This window comes from Leptonychotes weddellii, chromosome 4 (genome assembly GCF_054177405.1).
Source record: "Leptonychotes weddellii isolate Sample4059 chromosome 4, ASM5417740v2, whole genome shotgun sequence".
Taxonomy (NCBI): Eukaryota; Metazoa; Chordata; class Mammalia; order Carnivora; family Phocidae; genus Leptonychotes; species Leptonychotes weddellii.
In genome coordinates, this window is record NC_138372.1 from 92,906,166 (window position 1) to 92,933,440 (window position 27,275).

At 50.2% G+C, this 27,275-nt stretch overlaps 1 protein-coding gene across 1 annotated transcript in view; it reads left to right on the forward strand.

Moving 5' to 3' along the window:
* PDE4DIP (phosphodiesterase 4D interacting protein) overlaps window positions 1–25,094 on the forward strand; it is a 197,250-nt gene extending 172,156 nt beyond the window's left edge. Inside the window, exons 32-48 of the mRNA XM_081817111.1 lie at window positions 349–400; window positions 1,490–1,713; window positions 2,370–2,522; window positions 4,403–4,588; window positions 7,822–8,073; window positions 9,081–9,212; window positions 9,911–10,030; window positions 11,689–11,878; window positions 12,740–12,864; window positions 15,873–16,097; window positions 18,569–18,685; window positions 19,253–19,479; window positions 20,630–20,773; window positions 21,820–21,958; window positions 22,258–22,304; window positions 23,331–23,382; window positions 24,050–25,094. Coding sequence (XP_081673237.1) covers window positions 349–400; window positions 1,490–1,713; window positions 2,370–2,522; window positions 4,403–4,588; window positions 7,822–8,073; window positions 9,081–9,212; window positions 9,911–10,030; window positions 11,689–11,878; window positions 12,740–12,864; window positions 15,873–16,097; window positions 18,569–18,685; window positions 19,253–19,479; window positions 20,630–20,773; window positions 21,820–21,958; window positions 22,258–22,304; window positions 23,331–23,382; window positions 24,050–24,195 — 2,531 coding nt within the window. The 3' untranslated portion in view covers window positions 24,196–25,094. The remainder of the gene's footprint in view (window positions 1–348; window positions 401–1,489; window positions 1,714–2,369; window positions 2,523–4,402; window positions 4,589–7,821; window positions 8,074–9,080; window positions 9,213–9,910; window positions 10,031–11,688; window positions 11,879–12,739; window positions 12,865–15,872; window positions 16,098–18,568; window positions 18,686–19,252; window positions 19,480–20,629; window positions 20,774–21,819; window positions 21,959–22,257; window positions 22,305–23,330; window positions 23,383–24,049) is intronic.
* Window positions 25,095–27,275: the final 2,181 nt, after the last annotated feature.

Genomic DNA, 27,275 nt, shown 5'->3' on the forward strand with positions numbered 1-27,275 from the left:
TGGGACACAGAGCATGCATCTGGTAGTCAGTCTGTGGCAGGCTTGGAAGCTGGAATGTTCCAGAGAGAAGCTAGGCAAGTGCCTTTTAAACTTCTTTGCATTGACTTAGGGCAGAGGAAGTCATGATGCTGATCACCCGGTCAGGGGAGGTCTGGTGGTGAGCTCAAGAGAGCCTACAGGTCTCCCCTCTGAGGATACAATCTGCAGCCTTCCCAAATAATTCTCCTACATGTCCTGGACATACACAGAGGAGTCACCGTTCTGTACCCACAGAGGCTCTTGCATTTATAATGTGGGAAGTGGGACTGGTTTAATTTCTTACCATTTCTTTCTGATTTTGGCTTACAGAGGATCATAAAAGTGAGAAAGATCAAGGTGGAATTGAACCGCTGGCTCTCAGGTAATTTGTAATAGGGTCTGGTAAAGGAATCAGGAACAAGGCCCAAGGGGTCCAGGGTGACTGTAACTTTACAAATCAGGGCAGGGAAATGCTGATTATAATGAATTCATTTATTCATAAAACACCTTAGCCTAATTCTTTACTCTCTTTTGCTGAAATTCTGTTGATTTCTATTTGCGTATTTATTCTCCAGGCTTGGTAACCTAGAGTCAGTCTGACCCAACAGTAAACTAACCAGGTTCCAGGGGTCCTTGGCACCCCCAAGGTTCTCCTCTGCTTTCTTCCTTTGTGCTACTAAGTTGGCTTACCCTGAGTTGAGTTGGCAGCTAGTTTACTAATCGTCCAATTTCCTTGGGTGGGGTGGGGGAGGGGGGAAGAATCAAAGAACCACAGTACAGTTCCTAGGAGCGGAAAGGCCTGGATGTTGCAGATGCCTGGGAGGCTACACAGCGTCTCAGGAACCAGTTTTCAATGAGTTACTGCATCTAATCTTATCACGTGCAGTAAAATATGGGCTCAAAATCCACTGTAGCCACTAGTTCAAGCCCCTCTGTGTCGGAAGTGTGCTTTAGACCACATAGTGCTTCTCAGAATACTGTGGTGAAGAGCAAAGTGTTTTGGTTTTGTTTCCATTTCTAATCCATCACAGACACATACATGGGCTGTACCCTCAGTCAACCAGATGATTCCACACACCCTGCTCTTGGTTGCCAGTGGCAATGCCAAGCTGCTCTATGTTTCTCACTGCTTACCTTCAGTTACTGTACTTATCTTCCTGGAGACTGGTAACCAACAGTTCTTGGGCTACAGCTCTGCTGGGGCCACACTTGGAGCAGCTGTGCTTCAGAGGGCTGGCTGAGTCTCCGCTAGTCCCCAGCATCGCCCGTGGCCAGTGCCCTGGGTGGCGACTGCACCTCCTCCTCCCTCTGCACCCCACCTACCCTCCGCCCCTAATTAGCGATAGATTGTTTTGATCATCCTTTGCAGGAATGGTTCCCTTGACTTCTGTGGCTTTTCCCGTGTGCCTCAGTCAGGACCAGTTGGTCTGGTGAACTTGGCTTCACCTGTTGTCCCCTTTCACCCCACTAGGCTCAGCAGGGAGCTGCAGGAGAAGGAGAAAGTGATTGAAGTCCTGCAGGCCAAGCTGGATGCCCGGTCCCTCACGCCCTCCAGCAGCCACGCCTTGTCGGACTCCCAGCGCTCTCCCAGCAGCTCCTCCTTCCTGTCTGATGAGCTGGAAGCCTGCTCTGACATGGATGTAGCCAGCGAGTACACACACTATGAAGAGAAGAAGGCTCTGCCTGGTCACTCAGGTAGCCCCCACTGTCTGAGTGGTACCACTTTTCTCTAGGTGGAGAGGAGACGTCCATAGCCAGACCTTATAGATCCACCTTAGTGTGTATCAGGCTTGAACGTGGCTGTGGGACCAAGCACCAAGCACAGGCCCCAGTGTCTCAGGATCTTTGCTCTGCTCCTGACTCCGCAAGGTGTCACTGGGTCTCCACTGGATGTGCATGCTGGTAGACCCAAGGGGAGCCATGGTGGGAAGAGCGAGAAGATCCTAGCAGACTTTTCTTCCCTGCCGCCTCATGAGCACAGACTGTCTGACTGACTTCCTTCTTAAAATGGGACATCTTCTCCCTCCTGCAGGGGTCCTGCTCACTGCATGTCCTGAGCCAGTATCCCCTGAGTATCTGTCAGTGGTCGCAGATGCTGTTGGTCCCGCCTAGTATTTTTGGAAACGCCATTTTCACGGTTTCCGGGTCTGGGCCCCACTCTCACCTCAAAGGTGGTTTGCCTCACTCAAGAAGCTATCTGCAAGCAAGGAAATGAACACTGCTCACAGTGCTTGTGCTTGGTGCTTTCCCAGAAAGCATGGCTCTGCCTTGGTACCCCTGGCTAAATATAAGGCCGGATTCCAGTTCTTTGTTGATCACCCAACATTTTCTTTCATTCATGGGTTTTGTAGATTCCATCCATCATTCGAATCATTCCGCTGTCCTGTCTCCTAAGCCATCAGCAACCAGTGCACCTCGGGGGGTTAAGGCCGAACCCAGCAGCAACCCCATCAGCTTGCCAGCTCCCCAGAAACCCCCCCAGGAGGCCAGCCAGGCCCATCCAGGTATGCGACAGCCAACACGGTAGGAGCTCTGTCTCCTCTCCCTCAGCAGCCTGTATGACTTTTCTTCAGGGACGAATGTTTCCCCTGTCAGGGGCTTCTATGCATCAACCCCTACATGAAATCAAGAGGCCATCCTAGTTCACCAATTGTGTCTGCATTTTCTTTGTTTTACATATTTTAGACAAATCAGACACCTGCAGTAGACTTTGATCTGCATACCAGGAGCTGGTGAATCATTTTAAAGTAAACATTTTCCTTTGTTTCTTTCATTTCACTCTGGGGAGCAAAGAGGCAAAATGTTTCTCCCAGGATTACAGAAGCCACAGAACAAAAAGAAAGTCACTCCTACTGCTCGCCTGTAGGCATTACCCATTTTATCTGCGTGGTGAGCCTCTGCAGCAGCTCAGGATGCTTCGGTGTCCTACAAGATGCTGTTCACATTGTTGTAATGTAATTACATATGATCATTCATGGATTTATGCACAGCTGGGCAGCCCTTGATATGTACATAGTGCATATCCTACAGCCAGCTGGAGGGGTACATTTCATTTGCCTGCCCCAACCTAATCGCCAGGGGGTGTGCTGTTCAGTTAGAGCCTGGCACCACTGATGTCCTCGCCACCCACCTCCTGCCACTACTGGCCGGCTGCCTTCAGTGTGGTTTGTGGTAAGGTGCCCGCAGAAAGCACAGTGCTTTCCTTCTGCTGCCCCCGTCTCTCCAGAGAACAAGTCAACCAACATCTTAAGAAGGGGGTGTGTCTGACTCTGAGCTGGGGCTCAAAGTTTCTGGGCCAGAGTAGGCAGCTGCTGGCCCAGGAAGTCATGGGGAAAAGCTATTTGCCTAGCACTATAGACATATCTGTAAATGCTCTGGGGTCAAACAGAGCAGAAGGCCAGGGGTTTTAAAATCAGAACGCCTCCCTGAAGGATGCCTGGCCTATGTTGCTTGGCAACGTGGGGGTCCTTGCAGCGCTGTTCTGAGAGCGTGTCAGCATCCCGGGGCAAGGGATGTGATTAGAATGTATTCATTGTCTTCCACGGGAGGCATTCTCCGCAGCTCAGTCTTGGTTTCTGCTCCCTCCATAGGCTACCTGCCATATAACTGTTTTTAGGAAAGAGGAGACAGATTCAAACATCAGAACATCCCAGGGTCCCTAAAGACCTGTCCGTAGATGGGCTGCATCATGGTCATCTGTGAAGATTTATTTTAAATGCAAATTTCCAAGCCCTCCTCCCAAAGTTTATGACTTAGTAGATGAGGGCCTGAAGAATCTGCATGTATTAAGAATTTTTCCTCCGTGATCTGAATGCCCAGACAGGCATGCGAGCTACTGTGTCTGAGTCACTTCAGCAAGACCTTTATTTTTCATTTGGTGAATGAACCCATGGATTTGCAATTCTGAGGTTTGTTTCCATGAGACTCTTGAATTATATGCGTGAGGAATGCGCATTTCCCCACAGTCCTAGCCCGCTTCTGCCTTCCTCAGGGTGAGCCCTCATGCTCTCAGAGGGGTTCTAGGTGTGGGGAGTCTTGTCAGAGGGCCAAGGACCGACTCATGCCCAGGGGGGCTCGGGAGCATTGAGGCACAGCAGTCCTGACCTCTCCGTGCCTGGGTAGCTGCCTGGGGTACAGGTATGCCACCTGGCCTTAGAATATGTATGCCGGCTATCCCTGGCCAGGGAGAAGGCGGGGGGGTCGGCTAACGTTGGGTAACAATGCTTGCCCTTCTGCTTGTCAGCCAGCACCACGCTGAATGGTAGCCACCCCCCTGGGAGACATCTGGACAAGAAATAGTTTCATCTTCTCCATTTTTTCCCCATTCGTTTCTCTCACTTTCTTTCTAATGACGTGTCTCCTTTCTTCCCAACTCTGTTTCTAGGCCTTCATTTTCCCTCCATACCCACGCTGGTTAGCCTTCCCCAGGCACCACTGCCCTCAGCTCCACCCAGCTTCCTGCCTTTCAGCCCCGCTGGCCCGCCCCTCCTTGGCTGCTGTGAGACACCCATGGTCTCCTTGGCAGAGGCTCAGCAGGAGCTGCAGATGCTGCAGAAACAGTTGGGAGAAAGTGAGCACTTCCTGCTGCACGTGTGTGCTTGGGCATGGCAGCCCCACCCCGTGCTGCTCTGCATGGCTTCAGCTTGATGGCAGAGTTTTAAAAACGACATGGGGTGTGCACCCCACGAGGGGATGCTTGACAGATGGCCCTGCTTGCTTTTTTTGGAAATACATTTACTGTTGTCTTTCTGGTGTGTGTGTGTCTCATCGGTTCCTCAGGCCCTAGACCTGCTCCTTTCCCGCTGCTGACAGTGTGGGGCGCCACCAAGTATGCTGAAGGCCTGACACGCCGGTGACGTGTCTGTGGGCAGGGCTGGGCACAGGCGAGAGCTTCTGGGCCTTGCCTGTGTGAGACGAAGTGGCCACTTTCCCGGGAATCCTTTCCATCCCTGTGATATTCTCCTGCTGTGAAAAACGCTCTTAATCAAGTTCAGATCCTGACCTCATCAGGTTGAGGATTCAGGTGACTAAGCCTGTCTTCCTACGGCGCAAGGTTCACTTTTACCCCTGGACAGGTGACATGGGGGTGGCTAGAACCAGAAGTACAGGCTGTGCTACCTGATCGTAAATTCTGTCCTCTGACTCCCAGAGATCACTGATCGTATCAGTTACAGACTATGTACGGTCATCTTTTTGGAATGTATGTCTGAGCTCATAAATGATGAGCTCATAAATGATGTCTCATCATAAAAACTGTGTGTGTGATCAATTATAGCTTAGAAAAAAATAAAACCCTCACATGAGGAATTTGCTCTCTAGTAATGCTTAAAAAAAAAAAAAACAAACAAACCTAGAAATCAGTTTGATGTTACCTTAAAACCACATTCTGTGCCTTTGGAAAAAAAAAACAACAAACTACTCAGGTGAGCCAAAGATTGATGGTAAGGATCACCAGGCACAATGTCCAGTGACCTAGGACCACAGCCGAGAGTTCATATACCTGAAACCCCCGTTGTCATTTACCCCAGCTTATTTCTTTTGTCAACCCTGAAAATGAATATACTGTCTAGTCTACTCTGTCCTAGTATGATTCCCAGAACCAATTAGATGAGACCCTTTTTAGGAGAGTTTGTACATCTTCCATTTTTGCAGGCAGTGAAGTCTAGAAGACTGCCTCCTGCGTATCACAGCTTTACGCAGGTGTAGCAGTCTAGGCTTACCCAGCAAGACGAACCTGGTCTCACCTGAGCCTCACGCCACTTGCGTGATAGGTAGAGCCTTGAGCAGGGAACTAAGTCTCAGGGAAGTAGAGCTACTTGTTGAAGGTTACTAGTAAGAGGGAGAGATGGGCTTGAATCCGGGTCTTCTGCTCCCAGTTCTGTGTTTCCATGATACTTTTTCTGTCTAGGATGGTTTTGTTACCATCCTGCTCCGAGCTAAGCTCAACAAATTCTGGAAGCCCCTTGTAACAATCTTTTCTCTTTCTCTTTAGAGATCAGTAGAAGGTTCTGATGTCTCTGACCTAGAACTTATTATTTTAGCAATTCTGGAACCAACAGTTGATGGATAACAAATTTGTCCCATATCAAAATGGCAAGAGTGTACTCTATCTTACTTTTCCTTTACCTTTCCATATTTGTAATGCCTTTGTCCAAAAGGAAAGACAGAAGGAGATATCTGTGCATGAAAAAGGGTCTGTTGATATGGGTTGAAGTCCTATCTAGTCTGAGCCACTGACCAGAGTTTGGATGGTCCCAGCTTTGGTGAGCAAGATTATAGCCCTGTCTTGTCCATCCATCCTGAAGCACAGTCCTCTCTGAGGAACTACAGCTTACCAGTGTTCCTTGTTTGCTTTGAACCAAGCTTACACGTGGACAGTGGTGCATGGCGGCTTCTCAGGTAACCGTGGGGCAAAGATCTCCTTGTGCTAGAGTCTGTCCGGTGTCTTTGCATGGTTCAGGGCATGTGCTTTCTGTTGTGTGGCCAGGGCAAAAGTGGAACATGAGAATACTGATCACTGTTACTGATAGACTTGGAACCTTCTACGACTTTGGTTAAAAAGTAAGCTGTCGACAGCTCCTGATTTCCCCCTTTGCCTTGTGTTGGGCTGGGGAGAAAGGGGGTGTGAAAGAGGTAGGAAATAACATCTTTACTGAATCCCAACTAAAATTTAGATGCTTGGGGGCACGTGGGTAGCCCAGTTGGTTAGGCATCCGATTCTTGATCTCAGCTCAGGTCTTGATCTCAGGGTGGTGAGTTCAAGCCCCACCTTGGGCTCCACGCTGGGCATGGAGCTTACTTAAAAAAAAATTCAGATGATGACATTTTTTCATCCCCCTCTTTAACTTCCAGTGATCCTAATGAACATCTAGTATTTTGCACATTGGAGAAGGAGAGACCCATGACAGTACTTCTCAAACTTTGCTGCCTATTTGAATCACCTGGGATGATTTTAAAACATTCAGTGCCCAAGCTATATCCCCAGTTAAGGCAAAATCTCTCGGAGGTCCAGGCATCAGTATATATCTGTTTACATTTTCCAAGGTGACTCTAGTATATAGCCAAATTTGAGAACCAGTTACAAATGGAGATAAAAATTGGCAAGTGCCAATTGCATTATCCCCTCAGAGGAGTTTGGCTTGGTTGGAGGGAATGATGACCTCTTCCTCTTTGCTTAGGTCGAGCTACCTGTTTATTCTGCTGCCCATGCTGATAATCCCTGAAAGAAAGCAGTCTTCTGAATATGAATATCCTAAACTGCAGCCCTGCCCACCTCTCTCTGTCTCTCCCACAGGCTGAACTTCTTTTTACATAGAAGCAGAGATGATTTGGCTCAGGGGAAGGGCCATGATTTCCTAAGATCTGTGAAAGTGTCAGCCTAAGTTAAATGAAAGGTCCTACATCCCTCCATGGATGCTAGCACTGAGCACATCTGTGAATAGGAATGTGCTATATCCCCTGAAATTGGGACTGAGTTCTCTTTCTGGAACTTTCCTGGACTCTATCAGGAGGAATTATAGTAGAAGGCAGGAGTGGAGCCACTGGACTTTTCCTTTGTATACACTGGTGACTTTCAGATACTTTATCCATCCTCTGCCTCTTGGTGTCTCATGCCAGCAAATACATGGGGTGAAAGTTACAGCCTGTAGGTTTTGGTCTTCATCTAATTGGTATTCTGCAATGGACTGGGATCTCCGACATGGCACATGTCCCCTTTAGTGTCCATTCTTAACAATCCCACACTTGTTTGCTGGTCCTTCCCTTCCAATCCTCTCTTCCTCACTCTGGTTTCTTTCTGCCCAGGTGTCAGCACCGTCCATCCTGCTTCCCCAGCTGCATTGCCAAGCAACCATTTAGAAGCCAGTTCTTCCCACTATCTCAACGCCACCCAGCCCCACTCTCCTCTGAGGGGCAGCACAGAACTGGGCAGAATCCTGGAGCCTGGCTACCTGGGCAGCGGCAGCCAGTGGGATGTGATGAGGCCTCAGAAAGGGAGTGTATCAGGCGACCTGTCCTCAGGCTCCTCTGTGTGTCAGCTTAACTCCAAACCCACAGGTAAAACACAAAGTCGGGCAGGTCAGCCTGTGAAATGAAATCTCATTTAGAGTCTGCCCCTCTCCTACCTGGGCAGGGGCATTTTTCATTTCTCTAGTCCCCGGCTCACACAGTGGGGGTAAAATGAAAGGGTCCTATCCATGCTGGACCTTTCTAAGTGTCCCCCTTTGGCCTCCCTGCCCAGGGCCTCAGTGCTGTTCAGGGGACTGGGAAAGTCGGGGAGCCAATCGTGCTCTCACGTTCATGTCATTAACCACATAGGAGAAGTTTATATCCATGGACTTTTACCTTATGCCTCCTCTCTGAGGCTGGAGGAAGGGCTTGCTGCCTAGTTAAAGAATGTTCAATCAGGCAAGAATCAGTAAGAGGAACGGTGTCAGGGTAGAGTGAGGTCTTCCCTAACACACTCAGGAGAGAAAGTCACACTCAGGTCACCACACTTTTCCAGATACTTCAGTTATTTTTCTAAACCATGTGGAACTCCCTCACACTCACCAGTTATACTGGTCACTGCATATTTTTATTTAAAACTCCCTCACACTTTGGGGTGCCTGGGTGGCTCAGTCGGTTAAGCATCTGCCTTCGGCTCAGGTCATGATCTCAGGGTCCTGGGATTAAGTACCCCATCGGGCTCCCTGCTCGGCGGGGAGCCTGCGTCTCCCTCCTCCTCTGCCCCTCCCTTCCCCCCCTCCCCCGCTCATGTTCTCTGTCTCTCAAATAAATAAATAAATAAATTTTAAAACTCCCTCACACTTACTGTGTGTAGGAGGAGGCCCGGGGACATGCTTCGCGCCAGGCTGTCCTGGGTTTGAGAGCCAGTTTACTCTTTAAGCAAAGTCACTGTGTTCCTGAGTGCCCACGTGAGAGAATGCAGTTGGTGGAAGGATGGGGATGTTCAGGGATCCTGCTGAGGAGCCACTGGCCGAGCCCCATCCCCACCTGGGCCCCACTGGTGACCAGGATTCCCCATCTCCCTCCTCCTTCCTGTCCTGGTGGGATGGCTGCAGGGGCTGACCTGCTAGAAGAACATCTTGGTGAGATCCGGAACCTGCGCCAGCGCCTGGAGGAGTCCATCTGCATCAATGACCGCCTCCGGGAGCAGCTTGAACACCGGCTCAGCTGCGCAGCCCGTGGGAACGGTAGGAGAGGCCCAGAGCCGCCCACTTCTGTCACGACTGGCGAACTTCTGAAGGGAGGGCCCTTAGGCTGAGCGGCACGCTTTTCAAAGCACCTGCTAGGCTTTCCTCTACTTGCTCCTTCCACACAGCATGGCAAGGCGGGTGGGGCAGGTCCTCTAATCCTCACTTTGTAGATAGACTGGAGCTAAGAGAGAACTTTCCTCCTGGCAGAACTAACAAGGTGTGTCTGCAGAGTGTCTGACTTCTCATCCCATCCTTAATCCGCTCATATAAGTGCCTGCTGACCTCTCCGGGCCTTGTCGTGGGATTGGCAGGTGGTAGAGCCAGGTCAGCAGGCACCCTCCCCCAGCCACTCGCCGAGGTGGCCTTTCTCCCGACACTCTCCTCTCAGGCTGCTGTCGCTTGGAGGCTGTTCCCCCTACATGCCCTTGTCCTGCCCGCAGCACATATGCTGCTATTGCGGGGCAAGAGGCCCCGGAACCACTGTAGCTAGGGCACATGGTGGGGCCCGCACAGAACCCACGGGTAGGAGGCCCACAGAAACCAGGCACTCGGCCCACCATGCTTGGGGGCCAGGCCTCGAGTACCCAGGCACTCCTGCTGGGTTGGAACAGTATTTCTGGAGGTACAGAACGGGTGGCTTCTTGAAAGCCTGTTACCCAAATGTGTAACGTGTCTGCTTGCACTTCCTGGGACAGGATCCACCTCTAATTTCTACAGTCCCAGCCTGGAACCCACACCTCAGCTCTACAACGAGAACAGAGTCCTTAAGGAAGAAAACCGGAGCCTTCAGGCTCAGCTGAGTCATGTTTCCAGAGGTGGGTGGTAAAAGCCACACACTGTGCTCATTCCGGGTCCCTTTCCTCCTGGCCACACCAATCACCCCTTGAAGCCAAGAAAGAAGGTGGACATAACAGCCAACCAGATCTGCCAACCCAAAGTCCCATGGCTGTGCTCAATCTAGAAGGGGCTACTTCCTGAGAGGTCCCAACCATGGACCCTCATGCTCCAAGGCTCTAGGGACAAAGATAGCTCTAGGAAATCCACCACCTCTGTGCAACCCATAGACATTCAGATATTCAGTCATTAGTTATGAAACTGGATACCAGTTAGGTGCCTGTTCTACCTGTCCAGACTTTACCGCAGCCTCATGTGTCTCCCCCAGTACTGAGCTGCCATCCCCGTCTCCCACTATCGCCCCTCACTTACCCACTCTGGGCTCCTCTCTGCTCAGGAATCCTCAGGACTCTGTGTCTGGACGCACCAGCCAAATGTCTTCCAGAGCGTTCCCAACACTATTTGATGGGCATCCAAGGGGGGAGGGGGCATCATTTCCTCTGGGACCTGGGAGCAGCTGACCTTAGTGTCAGTTGACTTGATCGAATCAATATATGATCAATAACAAATTATATTTATCTGCAAATATTTGTTTAGTAACCATAAAAGACTAATAGTTTCCTACAGGATTAAGCCCAGAATGAAAGAATGCTTGTGGAACAGGAAGAGAGACATCAAGTGATATTTCTAAATTTGCCTATCCAGAGCAGGAAGATGTGAGGGGAAAGGTCACTGACGGGGAAGTAACGAGATAAGAGGGAAGGCACAGCTGCTAAACCCCCATTGTTGCATGCCGGGACAGGCTAGCACAGACCTCACAGGGGAGAAGACACTAAGATGTGAATAAGCGCAGTCGGCCAGGCCCGGGGCCTTCCCCCGGACAACTGACAGCACCTGCAGCCTGATTCTCAGAGTCCCTGTCCATAGTCCCTGAGAAACCATGCAGATCACTGAGATGCCACAAGCCCAGAAAAGAACAGATGTCCCCATTTTCAAATTGATGAATATATATTATATTCTAAAAACCGTAGACAAGAAATCTTGATGTTGGTCTTTGGCAAAATTCAAGAACGGATTATCACACAGAGGGTGTGTGAACTTAGAAAATAGTGAGCATTAGAAACCACAGCATTTTGGGCGCCTGGGTGGCTCGTTGGTTAAGCACCTGCCTTTGGCTCAGGTCATGGTCCCGGGGTCCTGGGATCGAGCCCCCGTGTCAGGTTCCCTGCTCAGCGGGGAGTCTGCTTCTCCCTCTCCCTCTGCCTCCTCCCCACTGCTCCTGCTCTGGCTCTCAAATAAATAAATAAAATCTTAGAAAGGAAGGGAGGAAGGGAGGAAGGAAGAAGGGAAGAAAGAAAGAAGGGAAGAAAGAAAGACCACAGCATTTTCTCTAAAAGCAGGGTAGACCTTGTAGACCTTATGAAATCAGAAGATCAAGGGCATTGCAAAGATGGAGGCTCCACATTTCCTAGGGCATGTGGATGTGGTGAGCTGACACCCTCTGCCTCCCCAAGCAGCTGCAGAATTAGCTGGCCTTCCTGTTGCCTTAGTTCTGTGTGTCAGGATCCATGAGCTTGGACTCCTCTTCCTGCCAGCCTCTGGCCCCACAGTATAAATCCTCCTGTGTTCTGCTCACCAGAGTGCTCCCAGGAGACGGAATGCCTGAGGGAGGCTCTGCTGTCCTCTCGAGCCCGGCTTCAAGAGTTGGAGATGGAGCTGGAGCACCAAAAGGGGGAACGGCAGCAGCTTCTGGAAGACTTGAAGGAGAAGCAGCAGGAGATCTTGCATTTCCAAGAGGAACGCCTGTCCCTCCAGGAGAAAGACTCCAGGTAAGAGGGAGCCCAAGAAGAAGGAAGGTGGCCCTGTTTTCAGATTTAGAAGAAGGGATATTGGCAAGTCAGGTATTGGTGCCTTTTGGGACCCTCAGTTTCCCCTCTGCTATTCCTGATTTATGGATGACTTTGAGCAGAAGGAAGGACTTCTCAGGGAATGCCTTTTTCACTCCAAAGTTGGGAGAATAAAACCCTATTTTAGAAGGCTGCAGCATATCAGGGGCACCTGGGTGGCTCAGTTGGTTAAGTGTCTGGCTCTTGAATTTGGCTCAGCTCATGATCTCTGAGTCCTGAGAACAAGCCCTGTGTTGGGCTTGGCGCTCAGCTTGGAGTCTGCTTGGGCTTCTTTCCCTCTTTCTCTCCCTCCTCCTCTGCCCCTCCTACCACTTGCACGCACATGCTCTCTGTCTCTCTCAAATCAATCAATCAATAAATCTTAAAAAAAAAAAAAGGTTTTCAGCATATCAGATCCTGGAGAAAAAATGTTCTCATTCTTCCAGTTAGTTTAAGGATATTAGTCTCACCGTAATGTAGGAAGCATCCTCACCAGCCGTCATGCGCATCCCCGGCATAAACCCTGTAACTGCCAGTCACCGTGAAAAGAACACTAGGGGCAGTAAGAGTACGGAGCTGTGTGTCTGCTCCCAGCTAATGTAGCTAATGGCATGACTTTAAGCAAAGTTACTTCACCTCTCAGAGCTTGTTTCTACATCTGTAAAATAAAAGGAACGGTCTTCATGGCCCCTGGGTTGACATCTCGGGCTAAAACACCGTGATGCAAAGGCAGGCTGACAGCAGGTTGCCTGGAGCGGCCGAGGGGCGCTGGCCGCTCAGAGGGCCCTTGCTTCCCCCCTGCAGGCTGCAGCATAAGCTGGCCCTCCTGCAGCAACAGTGTGAAGATAAACAGCAGCTCTTCCAGTCCCTCCAGTCGGAGCTACAGATCTACGAGGCGTTTTATGGCAATTCCAAGAAGGGGCTGAAAGGTATGTGTCTCCCGTCCCCCCTCCCCCATGAGCTCCCTGCCCTTGCTTAGGATCCCGGTGAGGTCTTTACCCTGGGAGTTGTAGAGCTCTGGAAAGAGTTCTGCCTCGGAAACTCCCAGCCAGGTCTGGGGCTGCCAGTGAGAACAGAGGGGTTCTCCCATGCGCAAAGCCCAGGGGTTGGTGACATGAGCAAGATCCAGCTGAGACATCCTTAAAAGTAGGCCACAAGAGTCCAACTCTGCCTACTTAGATGGCCAGAGAAAAGTTGATTAAAGTCCAGCTTATACAGTGATTTTTTTTTTTTAAATTCAAAGAACTGTCCTGATGGCACCATCATGTGAGAAGGTCTTGAATACTGTGACTAATACAGATTGACCACCCATGCGGCCAGTACAGCGGGCAGCCTGCTCCCACCCCGACCCGTTCCCCAGGGAGAAAATGAAAAGATGCAAAACATTTACAGAAGTACCTCTATTAGGGTCTAAATGTCAAGCCTGGATTTAAATTTTAAACCGTTTTTATTGAGAACTTTTGCCACCTGCTAAAATACTGATCTAATGTTGGAGGAGAATCTTCTTCTATTTCCCCATTGTTGTACAAATGGGAGAGGGTATTCTAAACATCAGGTTAATAACTCCAACCAGGCTAGAACAGAGGACTGATGTCAATATGATGAAATTTAGAAAAGATAAAAAAAGAAAAACCAAAAAACCTTGAGTTTGATTAAAAATATCAGTGGTAGAGGTACAGGATGGGGAGGCCTGGCTCTCTAGCCGTTCGTGAGCTTGAGGATGGGGAGTTAGTTAGAAACCCATTGGGACAAGGAACTTGTAGGCAAAGGTTGCTACAAAAGCCAATTCAACCTGAGACCGCAGTAGGGTAAGAGTGGTGTCCATATGAAGAGACCATGTCAGAAATATTGTTAGATTGTGGGGCACCATCTTGTAAAAGGGACATTGGCAAACCAGGGAACATAGTGAAGACAGGGGCCACCATGCCGGGAGACCAGGAATCTCGAGCTGTCAGAGAAACAAACCAATTTTAGGCCTGGAAAAGATCACAAGGTGATGAGAACTGGCTTTAAATATCTGAAGAACTATCAGGTGAAAAAGAGCTGATGTGTTTGGTGTCCCTTTAGAGGGCTGAACAAGAGTCAAAGGATGAAGGGCAGTGGAATTTGGACTTACATAATTTATGCCTTCCTTACCCCTAGAGCCTTCTAGTTTGTGAAGGAATAAGCTTCCCATCCAAGCCCCCTTTAAATAGAAAGGGATGACTTGTCAAGGGTCCCATAGAAACAGCTCTTGCTTTGGATGGGATATTGGCTCTCTAAGCCTTTCAATTCTAATTTTTTTTTATTTTATGTTTAAAAATTCCTTAGGCAATATGGAATTTTCAATATTCAGCCAAATTTGCATTTTCATAAAATCTGATTGGATTTCCTAATTTGCTGATGAGAAGGTGAACCAGAACTCGAAGTATCAGGCACACCGCAGGCTGAGAGAATAGCTTATGTGCGCTCATGGGAGCGTCGGGTCCAACCTGCCTGTGGGAGAGCTTTGTATCAGGGAGTGTGAGAAGTCAGGTCAGTTGATGAGACAGCTACTGGTATATAGAGGACCTAGGAAGTACAATGAAAGTTTACATTCTACATAGCAGGCCATGGAACATGAGTATGTTTTTCCAAGCAAAATAGGTACTGGATGGGAACAGAACTCTCAGACGGTAGGACTGGTGGGACACGCTGGAGTCAGGAGACATTGGAATCAGGGAAACCCACTGAATGGGGGCGGTTATAGGGCATTTATGTGAGGAGAGTCTGATACAAGGTGCTATTGGGAAGATAAAGAGGAATGGATAGATGGACAACATTTTTTAAAAATAAGCAAAACTTTGTGAGAATTTTGATGTAGGGAAAGAAAGATAGGAAGGAGCTTCATGGAGCTTTGGGGTTAGTATCTAGAAACCACTTCATCCTGACTACATCTTCTTTCATGCCTTTCTCCCTTCTTATAGGCGTTTTAGGAGTCGTTTCAAAGCTACTACCACTGAAGCCCCATAGTTTCTTATCCTTAATTCTATAATCCTGCGAGAACCATGAATTCTGTGATACCTCTTTCATATACTCATTTGGTCACAAAACCTATCTGAACTGACTGAAAGGGTATTCACAGTCTTTACTTCCCCACCCAGTGATAATGTTCACCCAGCTCATCACAGAAATATGAATGTATTTGACTAAAGGCCTGTGGCTCAGATGCAACCCTGTGCACACGCTACATGGTAGATGGTATATGGATCCCATTGCCTTCCTACACACCAAAACAAATCCGACTTTTTGAAATATATTTGGCTTCAAGGTTTCAGATAAGATATGTGGTCTTATAAAATATTGCTTAGCTCTCTTCATCCCTGGTATGAAGAAACAGACTGTGTGTGGCAAATGGAGGTAAAAAACAAAACAAAACATGGCGAAGTAGAACAGTTCAGTGAGTTGTGACCCCCGGCCTCTAGCGGAGACGCCCATTCCTACATGCTGCCAAAGGCCTGGTGCCTCCTCTCCTCTCCCTGGCGGCCTCCTCCTCCTCTCCGCGGTGACTCCTGAGCATGGAGGCAACAACTCTCCTTCTCCCTCATCCCCTGCCCTTCTCTAGCACAGTGCTGACCCCCTATCTCAGAAGACCCCACTCCCTGGCCTGTAGGACTAGGGTTCCCGTGGAAGGGGAGTAATAATAGGCCTTGACCCCACCTGCTCATCCAAGGCTCTCCAGACGCAGGTGGGTCATGGGAGCCTCAGGGAAATTCCCGTGTGCAGTATATCTCACTCAGTGCGTGCCAAGCCCCACACGGGCAAAGGGGCAGCTCCATCCCAGATGTGTTGCCTAGGACCCTGAGAGGACAGCGGGGTCCCGAGCCAAAAGGAATGTCCCAGAGGAGTGTTCTGACAAATGCTTGGAAAAGCTTGGATCCCAGCCACCAGACCAGACCCCTCCTCTCTCTTCTTTCAGCTTCCACCTGGGATGCTGGGCACCAGGTCCCTTCGAGCAGTGACTTGAGCCAGCTGGTGGCAGAGATCCGAGCTTTGCGAGGGCAGCTGGAGCGAAGCATCCAGGTGAACAACTGTCTGCGACAGCAGCTGGAGCAGCAGTTGGACAGCGAGGGGGGCAAAGCCAGCCTCAGCCCCTCCTCCGCCAACCAGGAGGACCCTGGAAACAAGCAACTGCTCTTCCAAGGTGGGAAGGACAAGGGGACCGGGACGGCCGTAGCCAGGGGGGCGGGGGCCAGGACATCTGTGGTGGAAGGGACCGGCTTCCCTCTTCCACACTCCTTAGGGTCAGGGTGAAATCGGAGGCGTTTCAGTGTCCAGCCTCGGGCGAGGGGGCGGGATTGAGGGTCACAGCTCACTAGGGCTCCAGACTCTGAGTTTGCACGTGCAGGTTGCTTGCCTTGGGCAAGGTGTTTGAAGTCAGGTACTTAAGCCTTACTTTCCTCATCTTCAAGATGAGGATAATAATCATGTATATGTTGTATGGCCATTTGGAGCATTAAGTGGAATAATTTACAAGTGCCTGACACAATAAGGATTGCTCCACAGTTAACAGCTGTGTATGTTAGTATCTCTTTCTTGTATTTGTGGAGTGCTTTAAAATTTACCACGCGTTTTCAAACAATTTTTCAAAGTCTTTCATCCGAGAGGTGAGGGAGGGTTTACTCTCAGTATTTCAGTGTGGGAAAACTTTGGCATTGAGATGTTAACCCGCACACCAAGGTTGGCAGCAGCTAAGACCTGACCCAGGATTCGAACCAGATGTTTTGGTTTCCAGCCCCCGTCCTTCCTCCTCACTATGCTCTGTCTCGGTGTAGCTGGCCTTCCAGATCCCCATTCCCTGATGGGAGGGGAACTCAGCTGAGTGGAAACTGTTCCTGTCCAGGAGGCTGTCATCCCCTCTCCTGCTTGCCTGCTCTCTCCCTCTTGTCAAAGTCCTTCAGCCAGCCCCCTTTGCCTAGCTTCAATCTGAATGTTAATACTGCCTCCCAATCTTGACACACTCAGATCAACTTCCTCTTCTTTCTCTTCTTTTTTTTTTTTAAGATTTTATTTATTTATTTGACAGAGAGAGACAAAGCGAGAGAGGGAATACAAGCAGGGGGAGTGAGAGAGAGAGAAGCAGGCTTCCCGCTGAGCAGGGAGCCCGATACGGGGCTCGATCCCAGGACCCCGGGATCATGACCTAAGCGGAATGCAGATGCTTAACAACTGAATCACCGGGGCACCCCTTTTCTCTTGTTTTTTTAAGTCACCAACTCCTCTCACCTCCAGGGCCCTATTTTCGATTGTATTTCAACAGAAGCCATTTCTGCTTGGGATTATCTAAAGCTGAGCTTTCAAACACCTTCCTGCCTGCTTTTCCTGGGGCATGTGAATCCTTAGCTTTCCCCCCCTGGTCCTGCGAGACTTTCACTGATTAGACAATGACCTCACTTGTCAAATGAAGTTGACGCTTCCAAGATCCTGTGTTGTGGCCATTAGATAAGAAGGTATAACGCGGACTGTGGCCCGTAGAAACTGCCTGGCTCCACCCGGGCTGCCGTGATGGTTGTAGTGTTGTTATGACCCCTCACTCTGCCCTCCTACCCGGCGCCCCCACGACCCCAGCCAGGACTCAGCCCCAGCAACTCCACCACTGCTCCTGCCGCTCACCTGCCCCACACGCCTGAGCTGGAGAGCTGGTTCTAGGCCACCTCCTGAGCAGGACTGTCCCTGTCCTCTCTCTTTTCCAGTTCCTCCGCTGTAGGATTGCTGCCTGGTCTCCAGGAGGGCGTCTCTCGCCCGCCACACCTTCTCATCCTACTCCATTTTTTCCAGCACTAACTCATCAGAACGGTGATTGGAATGCTAGTTTAATCGCCCACAAGTCCATTCATCCTTTGATTCAGTATTTTTGACACATATACTACGCATATGGGATGTGGAAATATTGGGGCTCAGAGCTGATGGCCAAGAAAGAATTCTTAAGACATTTTTGGTGCAAAAAGGTGTTTTTATTATAGCACGGGGACAGGACCCATGGGCAGAAGAGCTGCGCTGGGGTTGTGAGGAGCCATTGGTTATATACTTTGGAGTTGGGGGAGGTAGAGGCAAAGGGAAGTTTCCAAAAGGACTTTAATATGCTAAAGAAGATTCATGGGATACTGGAGGCCTGGCTATTGTCAAGCTAAGACTGTTTTTCCCTCTAGTAGGTCATTAAGACAGTTGGGAGTTCCTGAAGTAACGTCTTACTCTGCCCGCCTCAAGTATTTGTCCCTGGGCTGCAGGTTGTAAGGACATTTAACTTTATCTACATCTCCTTTTGCCTTTGTTCTCCACATCATAGGTGTGCATATTTATACTTAGTTACAAGGCAGTGTATTGGAAATTGCACACATAATTATATTCAAAATGCAGGTTAGAAAAATGCACCTAATAATTTTTCAGACCAGAAGTTTCTTCTCATGGAACATGCTTCCATTAAAGGAACATGTTCTTGTTACAAACTAAGGGATGTGTTTGCTGTTGCTTATAATCATGGTCTGGGAGTGACGATGGTGTAAGAGACAAACCACACTGCCTTAGATCTCTGCTGGTGAAGACTAGGCTGTGCGTGAGCTTGGTGAGCAGTGCGTTCCAGGGTTCCTGAAAACTGTTTTTGTCTTTACGCCCTAGACTCCATTACTTCCCCTCCAGTACGAGATGTTGGCATGAATTCTCCAGCGCTCGTGTTCCCTAGCCCTTCTCCCGCTGCTCCTGGCTCAGAGACCGCCATCTTCAATAAGACAAATGGTAAATATGGCAACTGAAGGATTCAGGGACTGACGATGTAAAATTACCAATGCAAGTAACCTTTGGTTACTAATGGGCACATTACCTGATTGTAGAGATTTTTCTCCCCAGGTCCCAAGGTCTTCAGCCCTACTCATTCCACCTTCTGTGGCCACCTTTCTTGCCATTATTCTTCCTCCTGTGGTTTTTCCTATTGCTCTGTTGTACTTCATTGTACAGTGCTCTCTCCCTCCTTGAAAGTGCTCTCTGTGTCCAGCTTAATTTGTCTGTGTCTTCTTCACCGGAAATTAAAAACTTTCTGTTAAAATCATATTTGTCCTGGATATTTCATTTGTCAATAAGGATAAAATTTGCCTCCTGGCCATTTTATCATTATGAGATGATGTAAGAAAGATTATAAAAACATAGAACCCAGAAATCTATGGACTTCATACCTCGCTTGTACTTTCCCAGAGTGCCTTTCCTGTTCCTAGCCTCTTTCACTATTTGATGTCTATTTTAGAATGGACTGGACTGAGGCTATGCTTATCACTGTGGATTCTATGTTGTTCTGGTTTTGTTTTTCAGAGCTGGATTTGGATGCTTCTGCAGTCATGAAGAATCCTCCCAAGCTGGAGGGCGAAGCTACTGATGGTTCTTTTGCCAATAGACATGGCCGCCATGTCATTGGCCACATTGATGACTACAGCGCCCTACGACAGCAGATAGGGGAGGGCAGACTGCTGGTCAAAAAGATAGCAGCTCTTGTGAGATCAGCCTGCACCTTCCCGGGCCTTGAAACTCAGGGCACAGAGGTGATCACATTGTAGATCTTAGGTGCTCCTTTTCCTTGTGCCCTTTCTCCTTCTGATCTTAGCTCCTTCTCCCACTGCACATCTCCCACAGCTGAAGCTACATCTTCTGCTTACGCCCAGCCAGGCCTTTCTTCTCCATCTCCTATTTTCACTATAAACTCTGCTCTGACTGATTTTTCCTCTCAGAAACACAGAAGAGCTTGAGGAGCATTGTCATCCTCATCTGTAGAACATTTGCTGAGTATTTTGGCTTATGTGTGCTGCTCTACTGAGCACCCTTTGTTCGCTTATTATCTGGTCCAGTCACCCTGGCACATGGTCATCTGTGGGCAGAGTAAAACCACTTAATCAGGTGGCTGGAAATTCAAGATCTGCATCCAAATGGGCCACATGTTGTAGAAGGGGTGAGAGGCCTGGCAGCCGTGGGATTTCTCTGTGCAGACTGAGCAGGGGAGGGAAACGGGCAGTGTGCCTTCTCAGAGTACTTCCCTGTTCAGAGAACAGGTACCGGCTGCCGGGCTGTCTGAGCCACTGGAGACTCATGGACATGCAGGGACAGCCCTGTCCTCAGGAGCCCCCAACCCAGAGAGAAGGACAAACATCCAAGTAAATAAGGACAACAGGGGGCCTGGGCTCAGTATCAGAAGCCATCGTCTGAGTTGGGAGGGCACGAACACAGAGGGGTCATTGTGCCAGGCAAGGAAAGTCACAGGCTCCTAGAGGAACCACTAGGGGGATACACAGGCTTTCTGGGTGATGGAGGGTAGCATTCCAGGTAAAGGGAATGGCCTTTCAGTCCTTGGAGCTACAAATAGTTCAGCCCACCTGAAGCAAAAGGTATGATTTAGAGGTGTGCACGGGGGTGCCAGGGCAAAAATCAGGGACCTTAGACCCGAGAGCACGGAGCAGGACTAGAAGCTTACAGAGAGTATGGCGGAAGCCGGAATCTAGTGATTCTTACAAGTCGGAGGTCACTGCTAAGGTGGAGATTCTGGGCTTCCAGGTTAAAAAAGGGTTTCACAGGGTCAAGCAGGCCTGCGCCTGTGCCTCCCTCACGAAGGAAACCTGAGCCCTGTGCTGGGGGGCGCGGGCGGGAGAGAGCGATCTCTCAGCCTTGGTGGTGCCCAGGGCTATATCCCCTCTCCCCCAGGTGCCGGCCAGAGAAGGCATCCATGAACTTGGAAGCAGCGCCCAGGCCCTGCAGCACATGCTGGAGGAGTCGGCCTCCCTCCTCACCATGTTCTGGCGAGCGGCCCTGCCCAGCTCCCCCGGCCCTGTCCTGTCTGGCAGCACAGTGAGTGGCGGCCTCCTTCACCGCTTTTGCCCCAAATGCCATTCTGCCTCCTTAGTTCCGCAAGTCCTAAAGGTCCGGAGCTGGACAGCTGAGTTGGGACTGAGGGGCCTCAGGGGCGCGTCCCCGGGGAAGACCTGTCATCCGTGGTGGTGGCTGGCAGTGCAGCTCTGATGACATCCCTTCTCCACCACCCACCCCCCAGCAAAGAGGGAAGGACAGAATAGGTAGAGGGCAGACGCATGAGAACCCCGGCGACCAGGAATGTTGAGGTTCTTACACTTTTGGAACTTAGCTGAGCTGAAAAATTTAGGGACCTGTGGAAATGTCGACAGCTCCTTTCCCCGTGCCACCCCCACAGAATGAGATGACCAGCCTCCTTGAGCCACCCACTGCGTCATTCCAATATACAGCGCCCCTCCACATCTCTGGGCCAGGCCTGGGACAGTCAGCCTCCCCACCCGCCAGGTGCCCTCAGCCTTGAGGCCTGGACTCTGGGTAGTGGGAGCCTGGACAGGCAGGTTTCTCAATTTATCCCCCCACCGCCCTCCCCAGGATTCTAAGGCCAGATTAAAGTCACGGACACCTTATGGGCCCAAACAATGCCAGTTCCGAAGGAGAGGGTGTTTGGCCATCTTGAAGTTGGTCCAAAGATTTACAGAATCGCAGACTGTCTCCCCAGGCATAACATTCCCAACCAGCAAGGCTCCTCCGAGATGCCAGGCACTAGAACTGGTGTTAGCGCTAAATGTGTGCTCTTCTACCACCGCTGGGGGTCCTGGGGCTGCCTGGGGTCAGTTCCCCTCAAAAACGGGGGTGGAGGCCCATGTCCATCGGCATGGGGGCTCCCAGGTTCTCAGTGTTCCGACCTAATGGCCTCATTCTAAGCGGGCCTCAGCTGGAGGGTTTTAGAGGCTTTCATGGAGGGACTCCAGTCCAGAAATAGTTGAGAAGATTGTGGAATCCCACTTTTGATTTTGAGGAGCCACAAAGCATGGGGTGCTTTAGGCCTTCTGACCATTGACAGAAAGCCTGGTTCCCTTCCCCAGGGACAGTCCATGAAAAGGGAACTTCTGGAACTGAGAACCAAACTGTCCAAACAGGAGAGTCTCCTTCAGAGCACAGTGGAGCGTCTGAAGACCGCCAACCAGCAGAAGGAGAGCATGGAGCAGTTCATCTTCAGCCAGTGTGGGTGTCCCCAAGCCAGGGGATGGGAGAGGAAATTGGGAGTGGGGGGACTTCCAGACTCCCCACTTGTGCTGCAGATGGACCGTGACCAGAGAGACCCGGGCGGAGGGGGGGGGTGCAGACCGAGGTAATGTCCCCAAACCTCCTGTGCCATGAGTAATTGTGGATGCAGAGGGAGGGGCACTGGGGGCAGCAGGAGACCCTGAGCTGGGCGACCAGAAAGACCCCCGTTAGAACACACCAGGCAAGTATGGGCCCAGCTGGTCACTTCTGCCTGTTGCGCTGTTTTGTTGTTTCAGTGACCAGGACACATGATGTTTTGAAGAAGGCAAGGACTAATTTGGAGGTAAGGAGACTATTGCACCCGCCAGAGCCACAGAACCCAGGCCCAACCCATCCCAAATCAATCCCCACCTACCTTCAGAGTCTGCAATGATCCCGGACCCGCTCTGACCTTCCCGGAGAGGATTTCCGGTCCACTCCTAAGACTCAGGTCCTCGCTAAGTGTCCTTGTAGCTTCGCTCCCCATCACCTTTCCCACCCCAGTCAGTCCTCTGCCATCTCCTGTCCTTGTCACATTGTCACCCTCTTCTCTTCTCACCCCACTTCTTCCCTCCTTTAGGCCAAGTCAGGAGTCCCAGGAAAGCAAGTGAGTTGATTCCCAAGATCAGAGGACATGGAGAGTCCGCCTCTGAATCAGCTTCCAGGAAAGGGCTCTGGGGCCAGCTCTAGTGTTTCCTGTGGCACCTCTCACTTCATCAAAAAATAAACCCCAGATGCGATCGAGTCAGTTGATTCCACTGCACACTCTATCGGCAGAGAACCGCCATTCAGTTTTGATCTTTCTTTTTCCAAAGAAAACCACTGGGTCTTCTCGACCTAAAAGAGAATTTGATAATAAATAAAAATGACACTTGAAGGGAAACATTTTGTGTATACAGGAGCTACTCTGTACATTTACTTCAAATACTAACCCATTCCCTAGCAAGTAAGCTGAAGTGTGGCCAATGGCTTGTAAATCAGAAACTAAACCTCTAGGTAAGGCACCTGGGTGGCTCAGGCAGTTGAGCATCTGACTTGATCTCGGCTCAGGTCTTATCTCATGGCTGTGGCTTCAAGCCCTGTGTTGGGCTCCATGGTAGGCATGGAGATTACTTAAAAAAGAATAAAGAAAGAAACTAAACCCTTCACTTGGACTTTAAAGCTCTGCCGTAAGCTATTGAGCCGATTCCTAGGAATGTTCCTTAGGGAACCTGAGAGAATGTTGATCCCACAGTATGAAAATGACTTCATGACTTCACCCTCCTTTTTTGGGGGGCGAATTCCCTTTTGTTGTTCTCTGATGATTCCTTTCTTTCCTGAGCCTGTTTAGAAGAACACATACAAGATGGCCTCTGTAAAGCCTTATTCCTGCCCCAGCAAAGGTAACCCAATAGTCCCACACGCCCACTGGCTTCCCCTTGTTCGGAAGTTTCCTCTGCACTTCCCAGAGACCAATGGAAAGGGCCCGAGGCCTGGGTTCTAATCCCAGGCTTGTCACTAACTGACCCTGTGGCTGACTCCTCAGTGTCGGTGAGCCAGCCGCCCCTCATCTGTAAGAGGTGGCACTAGACGTTGGGCGGGGGGCGTTTCTGAGCTCCCTGCTGATGGGGCCCCTCCCTCTCCTCATTAAGTAAGTGGGACATGAACTTAACAGGGGACTTCGCTGCACAACATCCTCTCCTTCCTACCACAGGCTGTTTCTACATGGGCATGTTTCATACTAAGCACATCGGTTCCCGGGAGGTCACAAAAGCCATCATTTTGCTCCAAGTGAACTGGGGAGCGAACTGGCCTGTGAGGAGGGAGTGTGGGATCTGGGCACCTGGTGTGCAGTGGCTCTGAGCAGGGCCATCACCTGCCCGAGGTGGTGGGGAACTTTCCCTCTCATCTGGTGGCACCTCGGGACCGCGCCCCTTCCCCCGGGCGCGTCCTTCTGTCAGGCTCTCTCTGAGCTCCCGGCTCTGCCACCGCCCAGTGCTCACTGCGGCTCAGGGAGCCACCAGCAGGCCCTGATCCTGGACTCTCACCTTGTTCTGTTTCTGTCTCCAGGTGAAGTCCCTAAGGGCTCTGCCGTGCACCCCAGTCGTGTGACCCTTGCCTTCCAGGAGCCACGCAAGAAGAGGAGCCGCCAGAGGTCTTGCCAACAGCCGGAAGGATGGGCCTGCCCCCCTTCGGTGCAGATCCCAATCTGCTGAGGAGACCTGGACCCCACTCCTCCGCACCTGCTGGAGGGTCCAGGAGGAGTCAGAGGCCGGCCCGGTGGAGGAGGGCAGAGGGCAGACAGCCTCTCCTATGGCTAAGGGCCGCCATCCGCCAGGGGCTGCTCAGCCCCGCACTGAGCAAACACGCTCGGTCTGGAGAGGGGCTTGTGACACTGCTTCTTAGCGCCGCACTGGCCTGGGGACTGGCAACGGCCACTTCCCGCTCGTCCTCAGATGGTCGGCTCGGGGGACACAGGGCCCTGCTGCCTACAGATGTGACACCTGGTCCCCACACGGGAGCCCCTCGGCCCGTTCCACAGCCCACGAGTGACAGCGGTGCCCTGAGGGCCAGTGGGGCTCCCAGATCCACGCTTCCCCGGGGCCACCTCAGCCGGGCCACCGTCAGGCTGCACGTCAGTCTACACTGCGGCTCCTGAGTGCTTTGAATGCACATGGCCAAAGCACTGGCTTCCCATGCACCATCTCCTGCTTAGCCTAGCACCTCCTAGTTCCCTTCTTTTAGGATCTCCGAAGTGTGGCCACCTCGCTCTGAATATGCTGTCCCCTTTCATCACCCCAACTCCTCTCTGGGGAACTGGGACTCATGGCCAGGCCAAGCCCAGTGAAAGTCGTGTGTAAGACAAACCAGTGATCATTTTGTAGTGGCACCTGAGAAGCCCCCAGTTGTGGGAAAGCCTAGTCTGTGTCCTGACAGTGCTTTAGAAGGCGTGCACGTGTGTATAAATGTACCATAGATATTTATATATGTTGCTATAGCAATATGTTGAGGGCAACATAACTGGTGGACAGGGTCTGGTAGAGGAAATGAAACACGGTCTTTTTGGTGGCTACGAAAGGAAAATGTGTATAAAGAAATAAAACGTTTTTCCTCACCTGCTCTGTTTCTGATTTCGGCACCAGTCTCTAGGCTGAGCGTGTAAGAGTAGGAAAGGCACACTGTCCCTAAGAAGATCATAGTCTAAGGCTTGGAGTCTAAGTTTAAGGGAAGAAGTTTTGCCTTCTTCATCATTTTGTAAAAATCCCCAATCTAAAAATAGAAGAGAGTGGTTCTTAGATTTGGAGAGCCTTAGAATCAGCTGTGGAGATCACAGAAGCCACTTCCTTGGTCCCAATCCCAAGAGATTTCGTTGGTGTGGGGCCCCAGAATGTGCATTTCTTACATAAATACCCCAGGTGATTCTGATGCGGGTGGGCTGTAGACCACAGCTGAAAACTGTTGTTCTCTAACATTGACCCAAAAGTATAAATAGTTTTCTTTAAAGATTTTATTTATTTATCTGACAGAGAGAGAGCACAAGCAGGGGGAGCGGCATGCAGAGGGAGAAGGAGAAGCAGACCTCCTGCTGAGCAGGGAGACCAATGTGGGGCTCAATCCCAGGACCCCGGGACCATCACCTGAGCCGAAGGCAGACACTTAATGACTGAGCCACTCAGGCGCCCCCAGTTGTTTTACTTTCACTGATAACCTTCAGTTGAAAAGTGTATACATCCTTCCATAAATGTTGGCATAGAGATCTGCAAATATTCCTTGGGAAGAGTCCTTAGTTACGTCCTTTTGCTTTCCAAGAATTACTATAAAACTACCACTCCACAATTATTTCCTAGACAGAGTTAAAACCACGGACAGTAACAACAAACAAAACCCTCAAATACGATCCTCACAACCACCACCACCAGTAACAAAGAGACCCAAGAAAAGACTCCCACCCAAGGTAGGGCTGTCCCCTACTTTTACAGTCGATGGAGTGACCGCCCATCTGCTCTCACGCTCCGTTGTTCAAGTGTTTCCACGAAGGCCTTCGGCCGTCGATAGAGAGGAACTCGCTGGCCCAATCAGCCGAATGGATGAAAGTCAGTTAGCTGGGTGCCCAGGTGGCTCAGTCGGTTAAGCATCTGCCTTTGGCTCAGAAATGATCCCAGGGTCCTGCTCAGCGGGGAGCCTGCTTCTCCCTCTCTCTCTGTCTGCCTCCCTCTCTCTCTGTCCAATAAATAAATAAAATCTTAAAAAAAAAAAAAAAAAGAAAGACAAACCAAGTGCAAGACCATGTTGCCCTGTGGTGATTCCAGCATCCCAGCAATTTGTCCTCCATCCCTGTGCCACCAGGGCTGGTGTGCACTGATGGGATAGTCAGTAATCAGTGGAGAACTCAGATACTGCTGCTACAAAATTCATTTTCGGTACATAACATTGAGGACAGCAAAAGCATATGGTGTCATATAAACCTCACTCTGCTCAGGATCCAGTCTCTTGGGGAAAAGCCCTAAAGCCCATTCTTTATTTCACCCTTTGTGAAAGGTTGAAAAGTAGCTCTGTGCCTTAAGAGAACTCATTGCAACAAAAATGTACCTTTGATGGGAGGATTGTCCAATATTCACCTTTTTGTAAGTTATGTCCTACCCCTCCCCGTGAGAGTAACAGAGCCCACTCTTAAAAATTAAAAATCTTTCTGTGTGACCACCAATTCCCATAAGAACCTTGCTGAGCCCCTGCAGGGAACAGACTGTGAATCCCAGGGAAAAGAATGGAAAGAGAAAAGATGGCAGGTGATGAGAACCAAGGCAAAAGAAATGTCGGTAAAAGTAAATTTCCTTACAACCTGCAGCCTATGGATACATACCTGAGACAGGTGGAGCAGGACATTCCTCCAGGAACTCACAACCGCCTTAATGGTAATGTTTGGTCAGAGGCAAAAAGCACCTTAGCTAGAAAATAGCCAGACCTCCAGGTTCCTGGAAGTCTCCGTTAACACCTAAAAATCCTTTGGAAACTTCTTTATCTCTACCCTCTACCCCCAATGTAAAGTATATCATCAGTCACTCGTCACAATCCCAGGGCAGCTTTTCCTGCCCAGGGGTCCTGTCCCTGAACTTTAATAAAACCACCTGTTTGTACCGAAGACGCCTCAAGAATTCTTCCTTGGCCGTTCGCTCCGGGCCCACATCCCATCAGCAGGTACCTACACGTAACACGTAAACACGAATAAAACCGGCCCTTGACTTGTCGACCTAAGACAGACAACCTGCAGAATTTGTACAGAATTTATCGTATCCCC